Here is a 20,735-nt window from a genome sequence, read left to right as displayed (position 1 = left end):
CAACACTCTCCCTCAAGCTCAACTTGAGGTCGGATCCATGTGTCGGTGTTAGTGTTTGTCAGTCTTTCCCTCGCGCTCCTCCTGGCATCTTCCCGCCTTGCTTGTGCTCCTCGACCCGTCCGGTCATGCGCACCTTGAACTTCTCGGTCAGCTTGTCTGCTCATAAGGCCCAAGTCTCAACTCCCTTGCTGTTGCGACTTCTGCGCTTCTCGACCTGTTGGTTCCTCCGTGTCGGTGTCGACTTCCACTGCCTTATTATCTGTTTGGCCTCCAGTTGATTCGGCTCCTCTGAATTAAACTCCTCTTGCGAATTGGCTTCCTCCGATTCGTTCCAACTCTTGTCCGAATTGGTTGTCTCCAATTCGTCTTCAGTGGACTTTATCGGATGTGCCGACTTCTTCAGTGAACCCGGCTTCCTTTTTCTTCCTGTCTCCCCCTGTCTTGGTTCTCTCTTTCTCTCCGGCTCCTTGTCCGGTGCCATTACATGTCTCCATTCTCCCCCTCAAATGCGGCACGTCGAGATGTTGTAGACCAAGCATCTCCGAGAAGTGTTGCAACTTGTCCGATCCAAGCGGTTTGGAGAAGATGTCGACAACCTGTTGATCCGTGTGAACATACCGAAGTTCAACTTCACCACTTAGGACCCGCTCACGCACAAAGTGAGTACTTCTATGTGCTTTGTCCGAGCATGAAATACAAGGTTCTTAGCGAGTTGTATGTTGCTTACGTTGTCACAATAGATCAGGATTAGGGTTGGTACCTCAATCTGGAGGTCTTGTAGTAGGCGTTGAAGCCATATAGCTTCACAGGTGGCAATGGTAGCGCCCCGATACTCAGCGTCTGTGCTCGACAGAGCTACGGTTGGTAGCTTTTTGCTGCACCATGCAACAGTCGCACTACCAAGAGAAAACATGTATCCGGAGGTGGGCCTACAATCCAATGCATCACCAGCCCAGTCAACATCTATATATCCGACTAGTTGTTCAGCTATACCGTGTTGGTATAACAGACCCTTATCCTTAGTGATACCGTCATACTAGAGTATCCGGTGTGCGCATTGAAGGTGCTCCATGGTCGGCTTCTGCATGAATTGGCTAATCACTCCGATGGGATAGCTAATGTCAGGTCAGGTGATCGTCAAATAAATAAGGCTTCTGACAATTCCTCGAAACCGTTTCTCATTGTAGGCTGGTCCGGAGTCAAGACATAGCTTCAGGTTCCGATCCAGGGGTGTGGAGATCGGTTGGCAATCCGTCATGCCGAACTTGTACAGCATATTCAGCACATAATGTCACTGTGAGAGCAATATGTTGTCGGGGGTATGGAGCACCTCGATCCCAAGAAAATAATGAAGGTCCCCCAGGTCCTTCATTTCAAATCTATTCGACAGCTGGGACTTTAATTGGCCGATTTCATCGAGCCCAGGTCTCGTGATCACTAGATCATCCACATATAACAAGATACATACCGAACCTTTCAAACCTTTCCGGATGAACAACGACGAGTCCGACTTCGAGGTTGCAAACCCTATCCTACGTAACCGGTGCGTGATTTTTGCATTCCAAGCTCGGGGGGCTTGCTTTAGACCGTAAAGTAACTTCTTGAGTTAGCACACTACCGACTTGTTCATCTCTAACTTGAGGTGGTGTATTCCAACATCTTCTTCTTCCCCTTTTCCTTGCGTGTGAACCGTCTCCTCGATTCCTTATGCAGGGAGAGCACGATTGAGTCTCCACTATTCATCGTCCAACTGGTCGTTCCGACTCAGTCACTCATTCAGCCCACTTAACCAGAAAGGGATAGGACTCTCATCTAGAGTACCAAACTCTTCTTCATCTACTTGTGTCTCTTCGGGCTCACTGGCCTCATCTTCCAGAATCGTGTCGGAGTCGGTAGAGTATACCAGGATGCCGATTCATCGAACTCAACATCTCGACTTACTCGGATTGTAGCCATTATACCCCTTCTGCTCATTAGAGTAGCCGACTAGTATGTATTTCTCCGACTTTGGGTCCAGCTTCCTCCTCTTCTCATCCGGCACATGCACATAGGCTATGTTGCCAAATATCCTGTTAGAAATCGACAGAGACACCAAATTTTTACGTGGAAAACCCCGAGAAAAACATATCACTATAGTAGAGAGGAAGTACAAGTACGGAACTCAGAGGCAACGACCTCGAGTTCTCCTTCGCCTAACAGACGGCTACAGAGTTACACTCTCACTCTCTCAAGCTCACTGTTATAGAGGCAACTACTTCGTTCTAACTTTTTCAATAATGATCAACTAACTACTTACTAAAGTTTGCCCTAGTTGCTTATAAACAAAAGCAACTTTCTGACTATTTACAAGTATAGCCCACAAGGGCATTTTAGACTATTTACAATTATGATCTTCCGAAACGATTTCGGTTTTCGATTTTGATTACAATACTCGCCAACACGGTACTTCACTTCCCATCCGGAGGGACATGTTTCCCAACATATCCTAAGGGGCCTCAAGTTCAGCTTCCGCCTGAAATACAGCTCGTGTGTTAACACCTTATCCTCGATCTGGTTTTGGATGTAGATGGCCGTCCTGACCGCCTCAGTCCAATAGAATTTGGGCATGCTTTTCTCCTCAAGCATTGCCCTTGCCGCGTCGACATTCGACCGGTTCTTCCTTTCGGCCACATCGTTTTGTTCTGGCGTGTACCTGCAGCTAAATTCTCTCCGAATTCCCATTTGTTGCAGGTAACTGTTGAATTGACTAGACAAATATTCTTTTCCACCATCCGACTGTAGGCACTTGATCTTCCTCTCCGTTTCCCATTCGACGAGACTTTGCAGGTTCCAGAAACAATCGAAGATCTCACTTTTCTTCTCGATGAGGTAGATCCACATGTGCCGGCTATAGTCATCGATGAAAGAGACGAAATATCCGCTTCCACCAAGACTAACTTTCTGTGCCAGTCCCCATACATCCGAATGTATTAGATCAAGCTTGTTACGGCTCCGGTTTCTTTCGGTGGGGAATGGAAGCCGGTGTTGCTTACCAAGCTGGCAAGCTTCACAAATTTGGGCCTTCCAGCCACTAAATTTTGGCAATCCGAAAATAACTTGTTTCGATTGTAGGTCCTAAATCCTCCGGTAATTGACTAGCTAATCCTCTTGTGCCACATGTCGATATCCAATTCGACCTTCTGACCTTTTGTGAACATAGTGGTGCCTACGTCGTTGGTGTCGAGGATAAACATCCTCCCGTCACGGTGCCCTTGCGCAATTATCAGGCCTTCTTCCTCAATGAAGCATCCGAGGTGCGTAAACCGCACCTGCATCCCCTGGTTGACGATCTGCCCGACCAACACCAGGTTCTTTGTGATTGTCGGAACATGTAGTACGTTCATCAGCTTTCCCTTTTGTCCGACATGGCTTAAAGGAACTTCTCCAACATGCACAATCGGATGAGGAGTGTCATCTCCGGTTTCGACAACTCCCGGTTGCTCCAGCTTTTCCAGAAACGAGAACCACTCTTTGTGGCTCGTCATGTGGTTAGATGCTCCGGAGTCAACATACCGTACTTCCTCTGATCCAAAAGTGGTCTTCTTCATTGAGTTCGCCTTGTACTTCATCATAAAGGTTGGCCCTTGTCCGGTCTTTCCTGTTCCGAATCCTTCCAATCCTTCGGCATAGTGCGAGCATTGTCGGTTCCCTTGCCTGGCCTTTCCAGATCTGGATTTTTCCAAAGCAGTGCGCTTCTTCTAGCACTCGCTTTCTCGGTGACCTTTCTTGCCACAATACTAGCATTCTGAGTCGGCCTTTCCTTGCCAATTTCCGACGCCGCTATGACTCCCCTGCTAGTGGAGGGTCTAGAACTGTTGTCGGCACTATCTCTGTGCCACCAGTTCTACTCTTGTCGGCCGCCTACAGTGCATGCCAATGCACCTCGTTCTCCACGCCCACGAGGCCGATCCGCCTCCGTGTACAGGATCCGTTTGTCCGAATGAGTGGTCCTTGACCCAATTGTGTGGTTTTCTTTGACCATGAGCATCGATTGCATGTCAAAGAAGGATGGTGGTTTCTCCCGGGTCAGGATAGCGGTCCGGATAGACCTGTACCTTTGAGCTAGACCATTGAGGCAGATTTGCAACATTTCTTCCTCATCTATCTTGACGTCAATGGACCCTAATGCATTGCAAATCTCCTTTATCTTCACGGTGTAGTCTGAAACTAACATATCCTTTTGTCGGATATTGTTCAGTTCTTGTCGAAGTTGTAGCTTCCAAGCTAAGGTACTTGCGGCGAAAATCTTTTTCAGATTTTCCAAGGCCTGTTTCGGTGTCTTAGCATCTCTAGTGTAGCCGATCATCTAGTCGTGCACGAAGGATGCAAGGCAATATAGAACTCTGCTTGCTCCTTGTTCCCATGCCGGGTACTCCTTTTGTGACGACTCCGGCGCTATTTCATTCACTCCCTCAACATAACTCCAGTATCCATGTCCGAGCATATACTGGTGCATCTTGTATGACCAGGATGCATAGTTGTGTCAGTCAAGCTTCTCTATCGGAAGCGAGCTTGCCATACCTCTGTCCATCTTTCACTCTTTACCGGGTGTTAGGGTTTGTCTTCAATAATCTCTCATCAGTTGTGGAGGTTCTCAACCCTCACGCTCTGATACCATGTCAAGAATAGCGTGCGGAAGCTTGTAGACAAACCAGCTCAACCGGGTAACAACAGTAAATCAGAGAAAGAAGGTTTAATGGAAGCTTAAGAACAGAGAACACACAAGAGAGACAGAGAGAGTAGAAGCATAAACTGAATACAAAATAATAACACTCTACACATAGGATGTGCTCAGTGAACACTTTTTATACAAGTCCACAAGGGACTGACAGAAGTACTATGTACTTCAACGCTCATACGAGAGGCTGACACTAACTACAAGGACCATGACTACCTAGTATTCTAGAAGCATAGACCTCTAAACAACCTACCAGTACACGTGTGGGTCCGGCTCTCCGATCCCAATCCCCAATTCGGATCCGGTTGAGCTTGTCCGCTCAACAAAACGGGAGTGAGCAACCATGCGGTCCTCACCGGGAACTGGAACACGAACGGGAGTGAGCAACCATGGGGTCCTCATCGGGAATTGGAACACGAACGAGAGTGAGCGACCATGCGGTCCTCACCGAGAACTAGAACACGACGCGATCCCCAACAGGAAAGTGAGTGGTTGTGACCCCCATTAAAACTAGAAGTTGAGCGATCGAAATCGATCCTCACCAAAGGAAAGTGAGCGGTTGTAACCCCCACCAGAACTGTGAAGGTGAGCGATCAAAAATCGATCCTCGCCAAAATCATGATGCAAAATGATACCTATAGATTATGACGATGACGATGAAATGGGCAGAACAATGATGATAATGAACGACCATGCAAAGTAGTGTTGGGAAACAAGTCCCTCCGGATGGGAAGAGAACGGACCGAGTTGGATGGAGTAAATAAGTATTTCGGCTAAGACCGAGATTGAAAACCGAAACCGAAATCGAGAGACTATATATGTGAATAGTCTAAATGTGCCCCTTGTGGGCTATGTATGTAAATAGCTAGAATGTTGTATATGTATAAATACAACTAGGGCAAACTTTAAGGAAGGATCAATATAGTTGTAATAAGTTACAGTGTGGTAGTTGCCTCTGTAACTGTAAAAGGAAGAGAGAGTGAGTGTAAGAGTTAGTAACTCCACAACCGTTTGTCCGACGAAGAAGAACTCAAGGTCGTTGCCTCCGAGATTCTTATTGTACTACTTCTCTATTATAATGATTCTGTTTCTCGAGGTTTGTGGACCCTCATGGTTTTTCCCTTTCGGGTTTTCCACGTAAAACACCTTGTGTCTATGTACTTATCTTTCTGCTTTGTCGTTTATCTATCTGTGTATTGTCTATACCAATTCTTTGCACCCGAACATTCAAAGTAGGACCGGTTGTGGCCGGTCATGATCCTGACAAGTAGTGTTGATGACGATTAAGATTGGGCAACATAGCGTTGATGAAGACAACAAGAGGTGCTGAAAAATGATGATGTCGAAGACGAGGAAGTGAAGACAATGATGATGAGGAACCATCTCTAGAAGGAACGACTATGACTATGGTGATGATGGAATCTCTAAAACCAAGGATGTTGATGACGGTAATTCTGGAAGCAATGATGGTAACTCTAGAAGCAAGGGCGATGATGAAGATGGGTGATGCTTCTAGTTGGAAGGGATTCAAATTGTCACGGCCACACCAACTGTGGACTCAGACGGAGCACGAATGACGTGGCTATGAGCATGGAACTTCAGAAGCTAGGAATGACACAAGAGCATGAAGAATGAAACAAAGATGGAATGGAACAAGAATACGAGATTGATGTGTCAATGACTGGTGTTGAATTCCCTTAAAGGAACCAAGGAGGTTACAAGTATTTGTACGAGTTTTGAGATTGAGTATCTCTAGAATATGCCTGACAAATATCTCTAGAATACACCATAGAATATTTTTCTAGAATACACTAACGACTCTAGAATATTCTGGAATGTATATATGCTAGAATATATACAAATACATGCTCATATCCAGATGGTTGAGCATGACATTTTGTAGATCTGAGGTTGCAGGTTCAATCCTCACTAATTACATATTTGACGTCATTGTATCGTGGCATTATCCTCCCCTTTACAGTTGCCTTTTTGAAAGCGTGGTGTAGGGGTGGACAGGAATTGGAGCACTGGCGGGCATGAGGAACCATATGTTGTCCTCCCCGAAGACTAGAACCTCAACGGACATGAGCGACCATGTGTGGCCCTCACCGAAGACTAGAACACCGACAGACATGAGCGACCCTATGCGGTCCTCATCGAGAACATGAACAGGCATGAGCGACCATGTGTCCCTCATCGGGAACTCGAACACGAACAGACGGGAGCGACCATACGGCCCTCACCGGGAACTCAAACAAGAACAGGTGTGAGCGACCATGTGCAACCCTCACCAGGAACTGGAACACGAACGGGCATGAGCGACCATGCGGTCCTCACTAAGAACTAGAACACAAACGTATGTAGTATAATGTGTGAAACATATGTAACATATGTAGTATAATGTGTGAAGCGTGAGCCTCCAAATTTGTCCCATGTCATGATACATTGGCATTGCAAAATGGCCTCATTTACAAAGGAATCTAGTGATGCATCATGAAGCAAGTGTCTTGCATCCCATCTACCAAACCATTTTTCCATATCTTGCATCCAACCGGAACACAAAAATTTGCTTTTATGCGTCTTTTTTATCCTTTTGCTTGCTTCCCATGCAATTCTAAGAACTCGATGTGAGGGTCTTTTTTGAACCTTAAGCATGTATTCAACAACCCTTTCCATGACCATGATCTCAATGGGAAGTGATCCCATCTTAAGGAGGAGGAGGGTGTAAGGCGTTTATTTCTTAACTTGTAGAAACTTTGTAAGAAAATGTTTTTGGACATTTTCAAACTCTTTCCACGTAGATTTAGGGATGCTACCGCCTCATACTTCCACCCCATAGAGAAGAACCGGTGTCACCAAAGTGTCGAAAAGATATTTCTTGAGGACCCAACATTTAATATCTCCAAGATTGCATGTGTTCTCAAATGCATAGTATGCTTGCTTACCCGCCTCTAAGCAACGTGTAGCACATTAACTCCATCTATGATTTGAAGGAACTTCAAGGCCAAGATATTTGAAGTTGGCTTGTTGTTGTACATAATGCATGGTTTATCTCTTTTTTGGCTCTTCACAACCATAATGTTGACGGGAACTAAACGCTCCTTATGCACAACGCTCGGCCACAACCGAACTTAGAATCATACACAAAAAAAAACACAGGAATGAATGCACAACACAGTGAAGAGAAGAGTACACAGGATGTTTGCGTGGAAAACCCAAACTAGGGAAAAACCACGGCAGCCCACAGGCTGCAAACTATCACTATGTTACAATGATTACAATAGTGAGCTCACGGAGGCAACGACCTCGCGCTCACGACCTTCGCCACAGGCGGCGGTTACAACAGAGGCAACGACCTCTTCCTCTCTCTCTCTCTCTCTCTCTGTACACGGTTACGCGCTCTGATCTTACACGCCAACAAGAATGACAACAACACAACAAAAGTTTGCCCTAAGTCATATTTATACTAATATGACTTTTCGGCTATTTACAAATATAGCCACGATGGACTCTTAGAAACATATTTACAAATATGTCTTTTCATCCAGTGAGCACTCCTCACCGGGTCTTCACCATCCGGCTCTCCGCAGCCGGGTACTCCTCATCCGGTTCTCACCGGGTCTGCACCATCCGGCTCTCCGTAGCCGGGTACTCCTCATCCGGTTTTCACCGGGTCTGCACCATCCGGCTCTCCGTAGCCGAGTACTCCTCATCTGGTTCTCACCGAGTCTGCACCATCTGGCTCTCCGTAGCCGGGTACTCCTCATCCGGTTCTCACTGGGTCTGCACCATCCGGCTCTCCCTTCCCATCCGGAGGGACCTGTCTCCCAACAAATGTTTGTTTTAGAGCCATTGACACTTAACTTAGTATGCATGCAAAATATTTCCAATGCCTTCATAAGCTTTTGTTCATCTACTAAAGTATTTGCAAAAAACACTACATCATCTGCATATAGCAAAAACATAATCACAACATTCCTAATGGCAACTTCTTCACAATTTATCTCTCATATGACACAACATATAACCTTCTCATAAATTCGGGAAATTGCAAGCATATATTCACTTGGCACCTCAAGTTCTTCCATTCTCCTCCAAAGATGTTCACGAGGTACCATACAAAAGCTTTCTTGAAGTCTACAAAGCGACAATATAAACCTTTACCTCTAAGGCGACTTTCCTCCATTAATACTCGAAGGGTGACAAGGTGATCAATGGTGCTATGGTGTTTTCGAAAGCCAGCTTGTCCATAAGCTCTCTTACCAATTTTTGTTAGCCCATACACTTATATTTGATTCCATTATACATCCAAATAGTTTTTCCAGTAATGAGCCAACCATGATGGTTCGATAGTTGTTTACATTATTTACATCTCCACCTTTATGTAAAGGTTTGATCCAATTTGTAGTCCAATCATACGCCATACCATGTTGCAATGCATCATTAAACATATCGTGTATCCATACATATGCTTCCTTTCCCGTCCATTTGAGCATTTCCGACTTTATACATTGAAGATCGCTTGCCTTTAGAGAGGCCAATTTCTTAAGTCCTATGCTTATATCTTCAATTGTAAAGAAAAGGAGACATATGTGAAAGAGAACCATAACACAACATCTTTCCGGCAAGAGATAACTCATATAAATTCTTACAATGCATAGACAAGTCGTGAAGAGTTAAGTCACCATAACTCTCAACATGTTCCCCTTCAAATAGACAAACAGACACAGATGGATGTAGCTCAATTGGTAAGGTTGTCTAATAGAGACCAAGCGGTCATGGGTTCAACCCCTACATTCCATAGTGGCATCTAGCGAATTAAGCGATATGCATGAAGTATGTAATAGAGTGATGAGAAAGTTGGGTTTTGAACCCATGACATAAATTCTTGTAGTGTAATATCTTACCACTAGGGTATGCTAATTACGATAAAAAAGAAGAGGGAGAGATGTAGCTTAGTTGGCAAGGTTGCCCAATGGACACAAAGTGGTCACGGGTTCAACCTCTACATTCCATAGTGGCATCTAGTGAAATAAGAGATATCTATGGAGTAATAGAGAGGTGAGAAATTTGGGTTTTGAACCCAAGATGTAGTGTTAATAGTGTAAATGACTTACCACTAGAAAGAGAAAGAATAGAGAGGTGAGAAATTTGGGTTTTGAACCCAAGATGTAGTGCTAATAGTGTAAATGACTTACCACTAGAGACATAGAAAAAGAAAGAGAAAGACAAGCAAACCTAGACTTGGTGACTATGGAAAATGCTATCTTAGAGTCAGTCACGCACGAAAATGATGGCCTTTCAAACAGTAGAGATAAGTTTCATATACCACGTGGATTGGGTATATTTGGCAATCAATATTGGCATTGCCTAGTCTAGTTTTCCCGATTCCAAAGTTAGTGGTCGATGATAGCCTTTCAGACAGTAGAAATAAGTTTCATATACCACATGGATTGGGTATATTTGGCAATCAATATTGGCATTGCCTAGTCTAGTTTTCCCGATTCCAAAGTTAGTGGTCGATGATAGCCTTTCAGATAGTAGAAATAAGTTTCATATACCACGTGGATTGGGTTGGGTATATTTGGCAATCAATATTGGCATTGCCTAGTCTAGTTTTCCAAATTCCAAAGTTGATGGTCAATGATAGCCTTTCAGATAGTAGAAATAAGTTTCATATACCACGTGGATAAGGGTATATTTGACAATCAATATTGGCATTGCCTAGTCTAGTTTTCCCGATTCCAAAGTTAGTGGTCGAGGAACCATGGAAAGTTTATTCATTTGGTATTACAAAATTGATATTTATGGTGCACACTAATGATGTAACTATAACTAAGATGGTTGAATATAGAGCTTGGTTAGCAAATAAGTTTTTGGATATATGGTACATTACTCGACGTGTAAAGTGGTGAAGTCGAGTTTAAGATGTAGGATGAATCTCCCCTTCCATTCCGTGCAAAGGTGTTTCTTTGGCGTGTGATGGTCGGTGGATTGCCTTTGGCAATGGCTTTAAAATGAAGCAATATTTCGAATGGGACATGTTCCTTTTGTACAGTGGTTGACGAAGATGCTAGAAATAGGCTCATTAAATGCGCAATTGCTAAAGCCATTTGGGTGGTTATATCGCAAATTTGGGCATCAATAATAAGAAGTATTTTGTCACCTTTTAAGTGGGGTTTTATTTATGATGATAAAGCTATACCCATGCCAGCATATCGGATCATCTTTGACTACCTTAGTTATTGGGGGATGTGGTTTAATTGGACCATGAGAAATAGTTTCTTGTTTGATGGACTTCTTGGGGTAACACAACAACTCCGTAGGATGAAAGTGAAGTTGATTTGGCAAGTTTCACAACTATGTTGTATGGGGACGTTGTCCCAAGATGAGGTAGAATTACGTCATCTAGTATTACAACACGTGAGAGGGCTTGCCTTGTCATATTGCTACTAATGAAGTAGTGGAGATAGCAACGGTTGTATTATCATCTTGTTTAAATAACAAACATACATTTATGGAGAGAGAGAGAGAGTTATACACAAAATAACATATATTATAATAACCAAGATGGGGGAAGATTACAATGAAGCTGCAAATAATACTAAAGGTAAATAGACTGTAATCAAGGTGAAAATTAACACTTTAGTTAAGGGTAATCCAGTAATGATGAAACTTTGTGTGTGACATCTAATTTATCCACTTCATTCAATACAAAGGCATCTCTCATGCACGATAAATGGTGGGTATTGACACACACATGTCCCAATGAGTGTGTGCTCAAGATTATTATCTCAACAAGAGTCACTAAAACTAGTTGGATGATTTGTTGCAAGAGTAAATGAGCATTATAGGTAACTTAGTCATAGGCTTCATGGTCCTTGCAGTTTTTTGAAATGAGTTCGATGTGTCTATTAGGCCCTTGTAGATACTAATAAATATCATATAATATTATTACTACATTGTTATTTGGATCAAGGAAGAGCTCACACCATCAAATTCAAACAAAAAGAATTAAACTCAAGACGATGAGCAAAATACACATATGGTAAGTGCGTGGCCTATCAAGGTAGTTGAGCAAATATCCACAAGTTCTAGATTCCCAAAACCACAAGGCCTTGAGTTTGTAGCTTCCACTTTTTATTCCTTTATTTTGCCTATCCCCCTCAATGCACTTGTTTACACCCATTGGTGCCATTTTTTGTATGCTCATTTTGGTTCCATGGGGTCATATTTGATCATCAATGACAATAACAAAGCTCGTCTATTTATTTATATATCTATCTATTGTGTGTGCATGCATGCACACATCTATCTACCTACCTTACACATCAACCAAAATCATGAAATGAACAAGGTATGAAAACAAGACCTATTGACAAATCTATACTCAAAAGACATAGATCACAACATAGTAGGCTCTTCCAACAAACATGTCCAACCATAAAGATAAACTTGTGAGCTTCTAGCATGATGGATTCATATTGAGATCAAGGCCACATGGACGTGCACATGCTCCATATTGCTAGTCAAGCAATAGGCAAGCTTAAAGTTTCCTACCACTAGTTAGGGATTGAAGTATGATGAGTACTTCAAGTACTTTGCACATGTGTCTAGTTTACGAGCATATAAGAGAGTTGTATACAACCCTTTTTGCCAATTTCACCCCCATTCAAAAGATGATGGAGAAAGTCATGTCACTGATGTAAGAAAAAAGAGCAAGGTGATATCCTAATGTATATCTTTAGGGGTGAGGTTATAAGGGGTGATATACAACCCTTTATGAGTGGACGGACAAATCAACAAGCAAATTTGGGCAAGGGAACCAAAGGAGTTGAAAATATCTTAGTTTGGTAAATCACGAGGTGAGAGGAACCTAGGTGAGACAAGAGAATAAGACAAAGCCACAACATAGATGATTTAGCAAATTAGGTAACAAGGATATAAATTAATATCCAATACTAGTGTTGGTCTATTTGACTTAAATTAGTAGAAACACTATTCCATGCATTACATTTATGTGAGAATGAAGTGTGCTTTTTAACTAAAAAAGAAAACACTTTTTTATATTTGAAAAACCTAAGATGTGCTTTTCCCCCCTTAATGTAAAGAACCACAAAATAGATTATGCAAATCCAACCACAATATCTACATGCTCTCTCAATCAGATGATATGCTTGGTTGCCACAATAACCTAACCCAAGCTCCTTTAGCTAAAGTTTTCTCGAGCATCAAAAGCATAGGGAATCATACCTTAAGGCACCACAAGAGTGAAACAACCATATGCCCATGCCTCCACTGATAACATATAGAAGGATGCACCATTGAGAAAGTAGAGGAATTCCTTTGACAATAGAGTGAATGAAGATTGGGGTACAAGGTAATGGGCCATACCAATGCCAAATTGTGGACATCATATCCAATCCGCATGAAGACACCATGATGCCCTCAACAAACATCATCATAACTTTGCTTCACCACACCAACCAACGTTAGATACCATGTAATGTCAACATTGCTCATCCCACACATATTAGATATGCACTTCATGCTTGTAAAAGATTTCAACCATCATTTTGTTGCATGCATTAAGATCAATATTATGGATCTTTAGGGAAACAAAAAGCTATTGCTTTTGTTTCCGTACAAATAACTTGAATTCATTCATATTTGTAATAATGATTTGTCTCGTAGGCTAATTTCAACCTATAATAGGCGTCAATATATTTTCTTTGTTTATTATTTTTTGCCTTAGTTATATTTGACCTATACTAGTGCCCAATAGACTAAGTCTATCCTTGAGAAATCAAAACCATGTAACAATCGTAGCTCACTGTGCGTGTACATCCTAGCCTTATCTAACTATTCTTTGTACTAAAAACTATTGTATGGTTTTCAAAGTTGGAAAGAACCATAACTAAACCCATATCATTGAAAACACTTGCACCTTGCCACTTAGTACATTCCACCATGCACCTCATCATCAAACATCAAGTAATAATTTCAACATGAGACACATGCCACGAGCATTAATATTTGGGTGTAATGATGACAAGCATTTGGGCATATTTTAAGTAACAACTCCTTTCCAAACACCATAAAAGTTCAATAACTATAAAAAACTATTTGCTATTCTATATTGTTTTGGTTCAATAGTGTTTGATTCATTTATATCATAATTGTGACGAGCATACCCAAGTTCTTGATAGTAAACTTTTCAGTTTGTTAGTAGAATGGTAGTTCTTATACGAGTATAGTTGTTAATGGAAGAAAGCATGAACAAATCCTATACGAACAAGAATATATTTGCATTCTTCTATTGACCATTCATCATGATGATATAGGATTTGAGAAAGAGTTGTAAAAACAAATAAAATGAAGTACCCCATTGCTCATTATTTACAATGTGCCATTATTATTATGTTTTTGGAGAGAGACTTATATGTAAATTTGTGGGGGTTTCTCCTAAACTCACATGCATGGATATTAGATTGTATGCAAGACAATAAGAAAGGGAAGCAAATTTTAATGTTAGGAAGTAAAGTGAGGGAATAGTTCAAAACTTACAAAAATATGCATTAATTTTTATTATAGTACATAGTTGGATTCTCCGGTGTCGATCTAGAGAGCTACGAATTAGAGACCTATAATATATATATATATATATACATAGTTGTATGTATGTAGATACATCTTCGAGAGTTTGGACATTGCTATGGCACTTCCCTTCATATGATGTTATGTGTCTTTTTCAATTTACTATTGTACTTCAAAGGTTTGAAGAATAGATGTCGACCTTCCTAAGTTATTAGCACTACCATTCTCCAGAGAAGGGTTATTGTTTTGTGAAGCCTAATTTTAGAAGTCATCTATAAAGACCATATGTTGTCATCAATCTTTCATTTATTCGCCCCAAGTTAAGATGCTTGAGAAACTAAACCATGACCATGGGAGTTATTAACAATATATCCCAAACCTTCACGTAATTTACAACTCTCCATTTTTCTTATGCTAAGTCAAGAACATTGACAACAAGCACATTGATGTTGTAGTTTTGAGAAACAATCAATGTCACACAATCAAAAGTGGCAACAGACATAGTCATACAAGGTTGTGCATCTAAAGCTTGAGTTTATAGTGAAAAAGGTGAGCAGATGGGCATGTCAGAGCTGCCCATGTTGTTTTGATGCTCACAAACTATAGCACAATCACAAAATTATAAATGAAATCAAAGGACATCGTTATTGCTCAGATTTGGATAATCTAAAAGACAATATATACATTTCCCCTCACATATCCATCCATTATCTCTACATTCTAGGGATGGAATCAACACATTTTGGGGAGGTTTTGCTTGTGTCCGACCTAATTTAGGCTTTAATCCAATACTACACATTTAGTTCATGCCATCATAGGAGAAAAAATCCCCTTGTGATCCCAACGTAGTAGGAATTCTCAACACGATTAATCATACTGTCGAGAGCTATTGACATTCTCAAAGCTCAGTAAATTCGCAAAGAGCGACACACACAACACACGCATAAGTAAGTGAGTACACACGCAATCGCAATTATGTTTATCATTCGTGATCGTAAACTTGCTTCTGTGTAAACTCTCCTTTTCTGTCTGTCTCATGTGATCTGGCAATTGCAGTTATATTTATCATTTGTGATCGTAAATTTGTTTCTGTGTAAACTCTCCTTTTCTGTCTGTCTCATGTGATCTGGCAATCGCAGTTATATTTATCATTTGTGACCGTAAACTCGTTTCTGTGTAAACTCAAGTCTTTATCTCATGCGAACCCACCCCTCCGTCCGAGCCATGCACGCGCACAGACACCCACCCACCCCACACATCCACAATAATGTAGACTTTTTGTGAATGGAAAACTTAAGCAATACATACATATTCATATACATATACATATATTCCAATCAATGGAATCTTGTTTCACATAATAAAAAGGCAGGCCCAAGTTTGTCCGGACAAGTGTGAAACCTGCACCTCCCCACCCCCTTCTTCTCTTTTCTAATACCAAAAGAGAAGAAAAGGCTCTGCTTCCTAGTCCATCTTTTTCTTCTTCTTCTCTCTGTTTTTGTTTTTTTGTTTCACCTGCTCCCTTTATTCTTACACTGTTCTTCTTCTTCCTTCGTTTTAATCCTTGGTTTTCTTCTCTGTCTTGGGCTTCTCTCTTTGCCCATTCTCTGTTGTATTTCTTCATCATGAGTACCGAAAAGGAGAGAGAGAGCCATGTCTACTTAGCAAAGCTTGCTGAACAAGCTGAGAGATATGATGGTGAGTCTTCCCTTTTTTTCTGATCCATCTTTCTTTTATACGCTATTGGGCGATTGAATTTCCTTTGATTTGATTTAATGGCTTGGATTTATTTCATTCATTTTTCATGCCAATAATGGCCGTAGAATTCAGTAAGCTTAGATCTTCGTAGAACTTCTTATCTTAATTTCTCACATTGCTTTACTTAACGAGAAAGAAGACTCTTTTCCATCAAATTAAAGCTATCTACAGATCTGCTATGTATTTTTAGGCATACTAATTTGTGTATTGTAATGTACATATATCAGATAGAACATGTCAATTAGTGTAAAATAAAATGAACCATGTATAATTGAGATAAGCATGCCTGCCAAAAAAGTGTAAAAATGATTTTAAGTTCAAATGTCATACTGTCAATGTGTAGTCATGTATAGAAGGTTATCATCATGTATAATGGAGATAAGCATGCCTGCCCAAAAAAAAGTGTAAAAATGATTCAAATTAAAAGGTCATACTGTCTATGTATAGAAGCTTGTCATCATCTCTTCGTTGTTGTCATCATCATCATCAATTGCAATTCTAGCTCATGCTTGTTTCCTATGATCTTTCTTGTGTTAATATCCCCCTTAGAGATGGTGGAATCTATGAAGAAAGTTGCGAAGTTGGATCTGGAACTTACTGTGGAAGAGAGGAACCTTCTTTCTGTTGGTTACAAGAATGTGATTGGTGCTCGCCGTGCATCGTGGCGTATTTTGTCTTCCATTGAGCAAAAAGAGGAGGCGAAAGGTAATGAGATCAATGTGAAACGTATCAAAGAATACCGAAGGAAAGTGGAGGAAGAGTTATCGAAGATTTGTAGTGACATTTTGATGATCATTGATGAGCACTTGATACCCTCCTGCACCACCGGAGAATCAACGGTATTTTATTACAAGATGTTAGTCTCTCTCTCTCTTAATCTCTCTCTCAATTTCAGGTTTCTATCTATATTAGCATCACCTTACATTTTTTCATGGTAGATTCACTGGAAATTCAAAATTTGTATATAAATGAAATTGGATTGATTTCAGCGGTTTTGTGGGTGAATTCAGGAAAGGTGATTACTATCGATATTTGGCGGAGTTCAAAGTCGGGAATGAAAGGAAGGAGGCTGCAGATCAATCCCTTAAGTCATACCAGGCATGTTCACATATGGATTATATCATAAACATGTAATTTGATAGTTATGTGTGTGTATGCATATGGCACCATCTACGTAGTCTTGAAGAACATTGATATGATTTCATATTTACATTTTCATTATTTTCTGTGCATATTTCGCGCGTCTATGGTGTGCTCTTTACAGGCTGCATCCAGTACTGCTGGCACAGACCTTGCCCCGACTCACCCTATTCGGTTAGGTCTCGCTTTGAACTTCTCGGTGTTCTACTATGAAATCATGAACTCTCCCGAAAGGCAAGTGTCGTCTTTTCAATTTAGTGAACCTTTTCCTAATTAGTTTCTATTTGCAAACTGCTTAAACATGTTGCGATGTTATAACATCCAAATATCAAAACTCTTTCCCGTAACTTATTTTCTTCAGGCCTTACTTCATTTTGTCGTTTTGTTCTGTAGATAGAGTATCCTAGGTATATTTGAAAACTTCATATGTTCTTGTACATGGCTAAAAGCTAGAAATACTTGTTTCTGGTCGTGTTTTCCTTTATTTTACTAGTGCCCTCTATTTATTATGCTTATAAAACACTATTGGTTTCAACCCTAGGGTTGTGACAAATGATGTGCAAGTCAAAATTTGAAGCAAAAATTGATAAGTGTAAGGTATATGAATACCATATGTCATGAATCGATAATGTATGTTCACTTTTTTATTATTACTGATTATGAAGAAACTATGGAAGCGATGTTTTTATATTGTGATTTTCAACATATAATTTGTGCCTTGTTTTTTATTCAGAGCTTGTCACCTCGCGAAGCAGGCCTTTGATGAGGCGATAGCAGAGTTGGACACCTTAAATGAGGATTCGTATAAGGATAGCACATTGATCATGCAGTTGCTCAGAGACAACCTAACTCTGTGGACTTCGGATCTCCCGGAAGATGGAGGTATGTCACTTTGTCTGGAGAAACCTATATAGAGTCAATTGAGTAATAGTATGACATGAACTTATTTTCATTGATCCTATATATAGGTGATGAGCAGATAAAGGTGGAGGACGCTGCTAAAGTAGATGCTGAGGTATGTTCTTGTATCTACCTACATGGGAAGTGTTTGCATATAGATATATGAATATGGTTATATATAATATGATTGTATACATATATACTTAAACGTATACACACACACCCACACCCACACACACATAAGTATACATACATACATACATACATACATACATACATACATACATACATACATACATACATACATACATACATACATACATACATACATACATACACACACATACACTTACACATATCTATTCACATATACACGATTATATGTACATATACATACATATACATGCATGTGCATATGCACACACCCATACATGCATGCATGCATGCATACATACATACATAGATAAATAGATAGATATATATACACATATATACACATACACGTGCATATATTTTGTGTGTAGGTTCTGCGATGTTAACCATCATGGTTTTGTTGTTGCAGTGATTTAGGATTTGACAGTGCATATGTAATGGGTATTATCTTCATGACACCTACTTTATTCTTATTTGAGTTTATTAGTATAGCATCATTTTCTTTTCTACTTGAAGGTCTTCCTTTCAAGCTTAAAAATCTTTCTATATGGCCCTCCAATTGAGTTGGACGAGCTAAGATCGAAATGTTTTATTTTGGTTCTTGACCCTTTTCTTTGCATGGATGAGTTATTCATCTAGGAGTGGACATATTGTTCCTCATCCATGGCTTTTTTGGAAGTATGGATAACTCAGTTTATCGTTAACGGATTGCATAAAATTCATGTTTTGCGTTATTTGCTCAAACTTAATGTTTGTGTACGCTTTGCATGTCTATGGATATATATCTGGGGGCTGTATTATCAACAAATCATCAATGATGAAAGTTCGATATATGATGAAGTATGGTGGTTTGTGGATTCCGGTTGATACAATTGGTCAATGCAGGATATCATTTGTTATTTTGGCCGTTTTTTGTAAATGAAAAGAAATCGTTCATATGCATTTGTGGATAGCATAATGTGATATCTTGTATTATGGCTTTTGATGACCACACAAAAAAAATCTTTCTTGATAATTATGGCATGTGAATGCAAATTTTTTATCACTAAATATTCACTTTGCATTGGAGTCATTTGATGAGACAAGTGTTTATTCTGAAGCGGAGATGGTTGATACTCAGTCACCTTGCTCTCATGGTGTTCTAAAGGGGGGAAATTGTTGATACTCTCAACAAGGGCATTCTAAGAGGTGTACATCACCTTGACACTTAGGGTTCTAGAATTGGTTTATTTCTTTTTGTCTCATGGTTCGATGCTTGGGAGGCAGAGGCACACAACCTTTGATGGTATGGAGATGTTTTGTTACATATCCTTGCTGAAACTTGTTTGTGTTATTGGCCCCATGGTGGAAACACACACCCTTTTTCTTTTATGCGAGGATACGCAACCTTCAGATGGGTGTCTTCTTCGACGAAGGATTTACGGTTGTCCCTAATCGTACCTTGTAATGCATGCATGTTAGAAAGTGAAGTAAATTCATGTCAAAATGAGCACACAGAATGCACTAACCATAAAGTGCTTGATGTTGGTGCACAAAGAAGCATAATACAACAATTTCACAAGAATATTAAATTATTCTTGAGGACCCAGCCTAACTCACTAAACACTGCCTTGAGGTCATCTAAGCAAAAATGTGGATGCATCTATGTGTGTGCATAAAGAGAGTACGATGGAGGAAAGAGTTATAAAAGAGTGGGTATTTCAAAAGCCTATGTCTTGGTAGCATGAGCATGGTGTAATTGAGGTTGGTTGGCAATCTTGGTTAACCATGACAGCTAAGGTATTCACTTGGATGATTATGGTTGGGGCCTTGCCTATCGGAGACGCCTTAAGCCAAAGAAGGATTTCTAATGGAACATGTTTGTCTTGGGCTGTCCAATGGAAGAATAGTAGGTATCAATTTGCTTCTTGCCTAGTATCTAGAATGGTTTGGAAGGTAATCAATGTGGTGTGGATCTCTCCAATTGTAGTAAGAATATCTCCATTCAATTGGGTTTTTGCATCTAAGTGGAGTGGAGTGATGCCCCACTTTCTCAAGTATATTGCAAGTGCCTTCAAGCCAGTCCGTTTTTGCCATATTTTGATATTGACTATGATCTTTTTCACTTTGGCAATTATGGTTAATTTCACTTCATATTTGTGATGATGAATACCTTCTTGGTGGAGATTTTGAGTATGAAACATAAATGATCATGTCTGTTTAACAAACCATCATACTTCACTTGAATCACAAATTGAGGGCTTACCTCCCCACTTTGGAACTTACCCAAAACCCAATTGAGGAAAATAAACGCTTTCTAGAGTACATTTCTCTACTTTGACACAATGAGAAGCAAAAAGAAATCAATACAACAATCCTCTATTTTAGCCAACTTGAGCAATGGGCATTCCCTAAGATAGCCAAAAAAGTAAATATTGAAGAACAACTCCCCAACCATTGAGGCCCTATCATATGCCAAAATGCCCCCTAA

The 20,735-nt window shown here is 40.4% G+C and overlaps 1 protein-coding gene across 1 annotated transcript; it reads left to right on the top strand.

Moving 5' to 3' along the window:
* Positions 1 to 15,789: 15,789 nt before the first annotated feature.
* On the top strand, positions 15,790 to 19,014 carry LOC147857233 (14-3-3 protein 7-like). Its single transcript, XM_087328275.1, has 7 exons — positions 15,790 to 16,012; positions 16,622 to 16,928; positions 17,083 to 17,170; positions 17,337 to 17,446; positions 17,946 to 18,094; positions 18,181 to 18,227; positions 18,675 to 19,014. Exons 1-7 carry the CDS (start codon positions 15,940 to 15,942, stop codon positions 18,675 to 18,677), a joined length of 777 nt encoding a protein of 258 aa, XP_087184401.1. The 5' UTR covers positions 15,790 to 15,939; the 3' UTR covers positions 18,678 to 19,014.
* The last annotated feature ends 1,721 nt before the right edge of the window (positions 19,015 to 20,735 follow it).

Source organism: Azolla caroliniana, unplaced genomic scaffold, assembly GCF_043228905.1.
Source record: "Azolla caroliniana isolate FFs.n. ecotype wild unplaced genomic scaffold, voAzoCaro1.0.p SCAF_12, whole genome shotgun sequence".
NCBI classification, from domain to species: Eukaryota; Viridiplantae; Streptophyta; class Polypodiopsida; order Salviniales; family Salviniaceae; genus Azolla; species Azolla caroliniana.
This window is presented reverse-complemented; position numbering and strand designations above follow the sequence as displayed.

Excerpts from the sequence above, each read along its gene's own strand:
- LOC147857233 (XM_087328275.1), top strand. The coding sequence starts at position 15,940 with ATGAGTACCGAAAAGGAGAGAGAGAGCCATGTCTACTTAGCAAAGCTT. Across the intron at positions 16,013-16,621 it reads ACAAGCTGAGAGATATGATG|AGATGGTGGAATCTATGAAG; the intron begins GTGAGTCTTCCC and ends TATCCCCCTTAG. Across the intron at positions 18,095-18,180 it reads GGATCTCCCGGAAGATGGAG|GTGATGAGCAGATAAAGGTG; the intron begins GTATGTCACTTT and ends TCCTATATATAG.